Here is a 9,332-nt window from a genome sequence, read left to right as displayed (position 1 = left end):
GATCATTCCGTTCTTTACATCCAGCTTTACTTTTCATGATGGCATTGAGATTTTTCCTAATAAAACCCCTTAGTTTCTAAACAAACAACATTTCAAGTATCCTACTCATTTTTCAATGCTAGCCTGTCCTATGTGTATTTCTTTATCTGCGGGGCTTTAAAGTGGAAAAAACAAAACAGATGCTATCTGACTATTGGCTCTGTAGAGAGGCAGTGTTGAACAAGGCAGCTTACCCTGACGTTTCTGTCAAGGCTCCTGCATCCATGCTGTAACGTGACTGGAAGCCGTTAATCTGCCTGCATCAGACAGACTTAATTACAGGGAATCCCCACATTGCCCCACAGAAGACCCCAAAGTTTTTTCCGACTTACTTTGTACTTTTTCTTAAAGTTTATTATATAGATTTTATTATTATTGTTATTCAAATTGTGGCTCCAGAGCCATTACATTTACTGAAGCACTTTGTCTATTTTTCCACCAAAACTGTCAAGTCTATTTGCCTTAAGTTTATGGTATTTAACGCCCTTGTTTTTTTGTTTTTTATCCTTTTTTTTGACAGTTCTGTAAACACTCAGAGGAAATCCTCCAACAGTTTTTTTTTATAATGAACCATAACGTCCTGCATGGGTCAAGCTAAAAAAATACAGCTTTAAAAAAGTTCATCTTAACCTTAAAGGCTAAATAAGAAACATTTTCTGCAAGCAGATAGCAGAATTGTGATCTCTTGTTGGCATTTAATGACTTTAACGATTTACTGTCTAAATGCATGGTTTTGTTTTTTGTTGTTGTGGTTTGATTTCTGACTTTTGCAGTGAAGCAGCAGATGGATTATCAGCCCAATATGACCGGCTGGGTGACACATCTAAACCCTTTGTGGCCCAAAATACGCCGTTGCTTAATGGGATTATGAAGGAGGCAACAACAGCAATGAAGAAGCTGTTAACTCTGAAACAGATACAGCGAAAGGCTGATATATAAAGGGACACCAACTGCCATTTGCCAGATCCTCAACCCTCCTTGACGCACGTTAACGCTTAACAACCAGAGGTAAGACATCCACGCAGTAGGAATACTTAGAATTCATGCTATATTTACTAGGATTGAGTAATCTAGAAATGTTATTGTTGATGCTATGATTCAAAAACATAGATAGTTAAAGGACTAATACAGCTGAAACTTTTAGAAATTCAGAAATTCTCAGCCTGACAGGTTTTTAAAGATACAAATAACTGTATATATTCATGTTTCATTAATTATAAGGAAAATGTATTTTCTTGGTAACATTTTGTGTGCTAAATTGTTATGTTTGGATGACAATAAACAGCCACTATCTGTTCTTTAGAGGTTATTGACTGCAGCAAACTCAAAACAGATCAACAATAAAAGAATAGATTTAGAGATAGATGTATATGTAGATTTAGAATAGATCTATAAGACCATCATCACAAAATGTACTTATTGTTAGCTAATTTAGACTCAAATATTGGATCACATAGAGCTTACAGCAGAGTGACCATTAGATCCAGCTAAAAGAAACTTTCAGTCTACCTTTATGGCGAAACTTTTCTGTCCTTAGAGTTAAGAAAGAGGTTATTAAAGTGACAGCAACACTATTAACAGCCACTAGATAAAGTAAAACGGAATCATGTTATATTTTCTCCATTGCTGTAAAAAATATTAGTCCAATAAATATATATATTGTTGGTTAACATTAGTATAAAATGCAGAATTTGTCATTCAGTCATTCAGAATAGATATTTCTGTGTTATTACAACAGCCAGAGTTGTTATTTTGTAAGCGAACGAGTAATTTACTCATACCTCCTACAAACCTGATTAGCACAGTTATTTGTTATAATTCTAATTAGATATATGTCATATCTACTGCACAAACAGAAATAATGTTTTAGTCAAAATGTTATTTTATTTAATGAAATCAGTCCACATGAACAAGGATGTTTTGCATTATTCACATCAGTCACAGTTCAATTTTCTTCTTCTTCTTCATCTCTGTTGTTCAGCCAGAAATGATCACATTACCTCTGATCTACAATAATCATTGAAGCACAGATTAGGGTATAATGTTTGAGAGAATTCATACATTTCTGGATATATAAACAAATACCTCAACGATTAGGACATTTATTGCCCATTTTATAATTTCTAATGTTTTGAAAGTATAAATGATCTGGTCATTATCAGGATTTAAAATGGTTTAATTCTAATCATGCATGCAAAGAAGTATGCGCTAAATATTTAAGAATTGGAATTATTCATTAAGCGTAGATGAGGGTTGATTAAAAAGGTTGTGAAAGTTTTGGCACAGATGTGTATATATAAAATAACATACAAATAATTAGAAAACACAGAAAATAATTAAAGGGGTCTTTCAACTATAACTGTCGAAGGGTAATGGAAAATATGACAGATAGAACTAAAATTATATAAACAGAGAAAATATCTCTATCTTTTATCCATCCACAAAAATAACCTTTGTATTTTAACATATATTCCCTTAGGAAGAAATAAAAATCAAATTGCATATTTCTATTTACTTATGTTCTCTCTCAGATCTACTTTTAAAGCTTATCACAGGTGATGCACACCTGAGGCTAGCTTTATCCTAATTTATGAGCAGTTCTTTTATTATGAGACACCAGACTGTTCTGAATGTAAACCTTTTCCATGAAGTATTTGATGCTGGTGGGTATGTTTACTGGACTGAGGCCAGCTGGCTGAAAGAATTACAGCTCTGGCCTTTAACACCAGTGGCATAATCCTATCGCAAAAGATTAACCTTCTGTAGACCCTGAAAAGAAATATCACTAAAGCTGCCAAAAAGCTGTCAGAGGGCACAGAATCAGTGTCCTAATCGCTGCTGTATGACCCTACCACAACTTGACGTACTTTTTTTCTCTTCCTTTCTCACAGAATTCTTCAAAACATCTTCTAAAAATGGCAAAGTAAGTTTGTTTTTCTTTCTTTCTTTCTTTCTTTCTTTCTTTCTTTCTTTCTTTCTTTCTGTGTCTTTATCTCTTTATTTCTTTCTTTCTCCCTGTCTGTCTGTCTGTCTGTCTGTCTGTCTGTCTGTCTTTCTTTCTGTCTTTTTTCCTTTTTATTTTTTTATTTTCATGAAATACATTGTTTGAAAAAAAGCATAATTTTGCAAGTAATGTTTAACTTGGGACCTAATTAAGTTTTTTGCAAACTAATGCAATATCTGTTTTAGTTCCTGCATGACAGAGTAATGACCCCATTTGATTAATAGTGGATCATAATCATTAGTCTGCAGATCTCCTGAATAAAAAAGCCAGAGGAAATACAAATTCCTTTTTAAAATTCTAGAAGCATAACCTAAATACTTTTAAACAGAAAAATGTAAAGAAAGATCTGTTTAATATATCATATCAGTTATAAACTGTAGATATTTTTTGTGAAGGACATTCTGTTGCTCTCAAAACCCATTAAAGTGGTCTAAAAATAGCAGAAGGTGTTTATTTGTGGTTTGCAAAGACTTATGCAGTGATGTGTTGTTTGAGCTGTGCTCTTAGACATTAACACTCATAAGAAGCCTCGTGAGGGAGCGCAAAGGTTATCGGTTATTTGGGAACACTTTAGTTGTAGCATTGATGCCTCTCTCAGCTGACCCAGCCTCTCAATCCGGGCAGGATGAGGTAAAGCGGCTCCACACTTAGCTGTTCTTAACTGGATAAAGTGTAATAAAGACTTACTGGGCCTTCTGCTACATGCTGAGGAAACCAGTGCTGTCCACTGAATCTTAACTGGATTTAAATAGAAAATCCTGCAAGACTTTAAATAAAGTATGTTTTGATTTAAAACACAGATAATATAAATATTAAGAGAAATGTTTGTAATTTATTTATTTGTTTTTAAAAATTTTTGCAGGATTTTCAAGAAGACCAGCGGAAACGGAGGGGTTAGTGTTTCTCTCCTATTTCAGCATTTTGACCACAATGTTGTGACTTTTCTAACTGTTCTTCCGTCCGGTGTCTGACAGCTCACCCTCTACTTGGGGAAGAGAGACTATGTGGACCATGTGTCTGCAGTGGACAGAGTTGGTGTGTGTTAAATTCAATCACTCCATATTTTTGAATCAGCAGGGTAAAAATTACAAACAGATTTTTTTTGCTCTCCAGATGGAGTTGTTAAGGTGGACACAACAGATTTCGGGGACAGAAAAGGTAACATTTAGGAAAAATAAAACAGCTTAGATCTGATCTCCTTGGAGAAGAAATGAACTGGGTGATAAATGTAGAAAAATCTGTATTTTTGCAGCTTTCGTGCAGTTGGCCTGTGCCTTCCGTTACGGCAGCGAGGACCTGGATGTTATGGGATTGTGCTTCAGGAAGGACATTTGGTTTGAGCAAATACAGATCTACCCTGAGAGCAACAAGCCCCAGCTGAGCGCCATGCATGAGACCCTGCTGAAGAAGGCAGGAGACAACGCTTACCCCTTCTCCTTTGAGGTATGGAAAGACTTCAAAAATATGCCTGGGTTGTTTTTCCTTTTGGGTGTGCCTCTGTCCGTGGTGCTGAACGACAACTAGAAAATGCTGGATTTGAGCTAGTAAAGATTCTCAAGTCATCCAGTTTATATTCTTTCAAAAAAAAAGTTTTACAAGTTTAAAAAAAAATAAGACTCTGGTTTTTTAAGTTTGAAGATGCTCCTTCTTCCCATCCAGCTTCCGAAAAACCTTCCTGGAAAAACTTTTAAAACTCTTTTGGAATGCTGGATTAGAGATTCTCGCAATAGTAGAACTCTTAAGATAAAGATTAATGCCATATAGGAAAAGACAAAAAGTGAAAGACTTTTTATTAAAAGTGGTTTAATATTAGACTTAATGGCCTTTCCTTTTATATAATCCCTGTTTTTATGTCTGCACATGTTATTATTAATATGAAAGGGGAAATTTAGACTTGGTAACATTCATCTTAACGCTTTAGTTCAAGGACAACGATTTTATGCAATGAGATTTATAACCATAAGTCCCAGTCCATTAAATGGCAACTCAGAGACTCACAAGACAAACAACTATATACGCACATGCACACCTACTAGGGCCAACTTAGGAAGACCAGTTAACCTGAAATGCATATTTTTGGAGTGTAGGAGGAAGCTGGTGTACCCAGAGAAAACTCACTATACATCGGGAGAACATGAAAACTCTGGGATTAGAAACACAGGACCTTCTTGCTGCAAGACTAAAATGCAAACACACTACAGTCGTTGCTTTTCTTGAATCAGAGGTTGTTTGAATTAGAAGTGTAACAAAATAGTCAGCATTAATTACATTGAAAAAAGAGCTGAGAAAAGAATTAAATGGATTTTTTAAATACAAAAAAGCTCAATTAAGTTCCTACTTAACATTTTTGTGCATTTCTTTCTTTTTTTACAAAAAGGATTTAAATATACTACACTATAATAATTAAATACAGATTATGTGTGATATGAAGTGAGCAATCACTATGTAGAATGGAAGTAAATCTAAATCTTCTGAATTAAACTGGATTAAATGATTGTAGACGGACCTGAGATGTAAATGATTTATATAGACGGAACTTGTTTGTCTTTTAAGGTAATAATTGCTGTAAAATTACCCAATTGATGAATTCAACCAAACCGAAATGATATGAACGGGGCTTAAAATAATTTATTTAAATTAGGCTGACTTGAAATAGATAACATTTTATAACATAAAGAAAATGCATATATAATCATCACTAATATGAAGTTTTTCGCAATTAAATAAATTTTTAAAGATTACACTTAGACAAAAGAATCTGTTTCTGAAAAGATATCTTTGCGATTAAGGTAAGAAGAAATTAGTTTATTTGGTTTTTAGTTGCATCGTATTTTTGTCTCCAGATTCCCAACAACCTGCCGTGTTCAGTCTCTCTGCAGCCTGGTCCTGATGACAAGGGAAAGGTAGGCCACTATTTCACACCTGTAATTAAAACAAATATGTAAGAACTTCAGCGTTTCATAGTGTTCTGTGTCTCCTTGCAGGCTTGTGGTGTTGACTTTGAGGTGAAAACCTACTTGGCCAAGGAGAAGAACAACCCAGATGAGAAGATTGAAAAGAAGTGGGTACATTTTATTATTCCCAGAATACTCCCACTTCCACGGTTAATGCTGATGCTTTTTTCTTAACGTGTGGTCCCAACAGGGACACCGCTCGACTTGTCATCCGTAAAATACAGTACGCCCCTTCCCAGGTAGGGGCAGGCCCCAAGGCCGACCTCTGCAAGAGCTTCATGATGTCCGACAAGCCTGTTCACCTAGAGGCATCCATGGAGAAAGATGTAGGGTGGCAAATTTATTTATTTATCTATCTTAAATAGTTTAACCTGGTGACACAATTTTCAACTGATTCTCATTCAAAACCCCAAAATGGACAAGAGTTAACAGTAAAATCAAAACAGTAGAAAGATTGGAAAAGTACAAAGACACATTTTCTTTTTTTTTTTTACAGCTCTACTTTCATGGAGAATCTATCCCAATTAAAATTAAAATCAACAATGAGAGCAACAAAACAGTGAAGAAAATCAAAGTCAGTGGTAGGTATCATGGATTTTGAGTGTTTGATCATTTAGCTAACATTAGGGATATATCAAATTTATTTATTTATCCTCTTCCCACAGTGGACCAAACCACCGACATTGTCCTCTACTCAGCGGACAAATACACAAAGAGTGTTCTTTGCCAGGAGTTTGGGTAAGTTTGAGAGACTAGCAGAAGAAAATTATGCTTTAAGAAGTTGGGAAGTTAATTTTACACAAGGGATGATATCACATTGTCTTATTTATGTTAGAGAAAGTTTACCTTGAGAACATAAGGACACCAGACCCACCATACTGTTGGTGGGAACCGTTCAGAAAGGCAACATAAGAACAACAGCTAAGCTCCACTTTCTGGTCTAAAATATGAATTTGCTTGTGTTTTCTTTGCAGAGAGACGGTGGAGGCCGGTGGAACCTTTGAAAAATCTCTTACCATCACCCCAGTGCTGTCCGATAACAAGGAGAAAAGAGGCCTGGCTCTGGATGGACGGCTGAAGGACGAGGACACCAACCTGGCCTCTACCACCATGTCTGTACCCAAACACTTCAGAAGAAAAATTGAATAACAGGATTTACATGTATTTTCACTGTTTACACCCGATGTAAGCTCTTTTTAGACTTTGTAGCTTTGCTGTTGCTTTTTTAGAAACCGATGATGTCTTATAGTAGTACTCTTAACTAAAATAAACCTGTTAATCCCTGAAATCCTCGTAAATCCCTCCTTCACACAGGCTGCGGCAGGGTGTGGAAAAAGAGGTGTTGGGTATCCTGGTTTCCTACAAGATTAAAGTTAACCTCATGGTGGCCGGAGGAGGGTGAGTCTGCGTCACACCTTTTCTGTCTCAAACAAATCTAAAGATTAATAAGGATTAGATGAAAGGGGGAAAAAAACGTCAAATGTTTTTCTTCTCCCTCAGCCTGCTGGGCGGCCTTACTGCCAGGTAAGCAGCATCCATCACAGCAGTTATATCACAGCTCTTTAGCGAGCAGCTTTTGCTTATTGTTTGGGTTCTTTTCTGATGCAGTGATGTCACCGTGGAGCTTCCGCTTAACCTCATGCACCCCAAACCTGAAGGTACTTTTTATTTATCAACACAAATTTCTGAACTTCATGTTTTCCACTCTGGCGCTAATAGAATTCTTTTCTGTTATTTTTTCAAATCCTCCAAATTGGGAAGAGTAAAGACTCCACATCGCTGTAAGTACTACTTTAATTCTTTTGTATCAGAAACATCAAATCAACTGTGATTTTTGTGTGTGTGTGAAAGATAATTTACAGCATCTTGAAAATCAAATCACAGCCTTTGAAATTTAGTCACATTTTGTCACCTTGAAATCAAATTTTATATAACTCACCATGGTAGACAAATGCATGCATTTTTATCCTGCCTAAATTCAAATACTTTGTACTTATTGTCTTTAGAACTTGCCTTATTAGTGTGTGTATTCCTACATGAATCCAGGTGTAAAGCAAAGATATAACAGGTTTGTTAGAGAGCATTAGTAAATAAACTGCATTATGAAGATCAAAAACCTCCACAGCCAGGTCAGGATTAAAGTTGTATAAATTATAAAGAAGGATATAAAAGCTAGAATAATCTAAACATCGTTAAACGGGTAGAGTGTATGGAAGCATCTCATACATCTATTCTCTCTCTAATAAGCCTTTTTTTTTTCTGTCAGCCAGCTTTAAAATAAAGACTACTACTCCAAAAAAAGGAAAACTATATAAAAGTACTCAATATACATTCTTCACCCATTTTAAGCTAATCTACAAAGAATGTTCAAAAGTTCTAGATGTCAAAGCTTGTAGATATCAACACCAGAAGACTCATAGTTATAGTTGCAGTGAAGGTTTTATTTCTAAAGTGACTTATTGACTCTTCTGGCTTGTTTCAATTGTACTCAAAGTTATTATTTTTTTTTTTTTTCAGTTTTAACAGTGGAAAAACTTTAAAAAATATGTTTTAATTGTTACCTTGTGTTGGTCTGTCACATAATAAATAATTAAACGCCAATGAAACCTAAACCTTATGAAACACTCTGACCTTGGCTGTAGAATAAAACAGTAGAAATTCAAGGTGATTTGAACATACCTGTAAGCAACTGTAAGCTGAATGAATGTTTAAAACTGAGTACAAATAGACATACCAGTAACCCTCTGCTCTATCCCAAACAGAGAAGATGTTACCCTGCAGATTGAGAAGACGCCCACAGGAAGACAAGAGGACGACCAAAGCAAATGACGTTACACAAAGAAGAAAAACGTGACTGGTGTGATGAAGGAAGGGGGAAAATATTTCAATGCAGGGCAAAAGAAAATGTTTTTTTTTTCCTCCTAGGTTATTTTGTTGTTGTTTCTGTTAATGTAGATAAAGCATAGCAGTTTACCTGTCTGTCTGTGTTTAAAACAATATTAATGCACAAGACCCTTACTAAAACCTTCACATAATTGGAATTTTCTTTCTCCAGTAAAAGTTTGTTTGAAACCATTGTGCTTTTAAACACTGTGATTCAATTACCCATAAAGGAAAATAAAATCACTTAAAAAATATTTTGTGTGGGTTGTTTTTAAAATAGTCATTTGCTTAAATTTGTGCTTTTGAACATTAAAATCAAATTGTTATTCTAATGTTTACTTAAGCATTGCTACATGGTTGTCCTTTCCTGATAAATTTGGAACTTGCCCTTTGGAAGCCTCCTGCCTTCTGGTGCCTCTGCCCGTTGCGCTTAAATGTAGGATTGCCTGATC

General features: G+C 35.4%; 1 protein-coding gene across 1 annotated transcript; it reads left to right on the top strand.

The window, feature by feature from the left end:
- The first annotated feature begins 926 nt into the window (after positions 1-926).
- On the top strand, positions 927-9,134 carry arr3a (arrestin 3a, retinal (X-arrestin)). The gene is made up of 17 exons (XM_038303102.1): positions 927-1,047; positions 2,931-2,962; positions 3,906-3,936; positions 4,018-4,078; positions 4,157-4,201; positions 4,296-4,486; positions 5,887-5,946; positions 6,028-6,104; positions 6,188-6,323; positions 6,494-6,578; positions 6,663-6,735; positions 6,972-7,109; positions 7,312-7,395; positions 7,498-7,521; positions 7,606-7,655; positions 7,759-7,778; positions 8,760-9,134. Exons 2-16 carry the CDS (start codon positions 2,955-2,957, stop codon positions 7,761-7,763), a joined length of 1,068 nt encoding a protein of 355 aa, XP_038159030.1. The 5' UTR covers positions 927-1,047; positions 2,931-2,954; the 3' UTR covers positions 7,764-7,778; positions 8,760-9,134.
- The last annotated feature ends 198 nt before the right edge of the window (positions 9,135-9,332 follow it).

This window comes from Cyprinodon tularosa, unplaced genomic scaffold (assembly GCF_016077235.1).
Source record: "Cyprinodon tularosa strain WSP-4 unplaced genomic scaffold, ASM1607723v1 ctg503, whole genome shotgun sequence".
NCBI lineage: Eukaryota > Metazoa > Chordata > Actinopteri > Cyprinodontiformes > Cyprinodontidae > Cyprinodon > Cyprinodon tularosa.
The sequence above is the reverse complement of the archived record's forward strand: the minus strand, read 5'-3'. Positions and strand labels throughout refer to the sequence as shown.

What these genes read in the sequence shown, in the direction of transcription:
- arr3a (XM_038303102.1), top strand. An exon ending in AGGCATCCATGGAGAAAGAT is followed by an intron (nt 6,324 to 6,493) that starts GTAGGGTGGCAA and finishes TTTTTTTTACAG; the next exon opens with CTCTACTTTCATGGAGAATC. An exon ending in AACCTGGCCTCTACCACCAT is followed by an intron (nt 7,110 to 7,311) that starts GTCTGTACCCAA and finishes TCCTTCACACAG; the next exon opens with GCTGCGGCAGGGTGTGGAAA.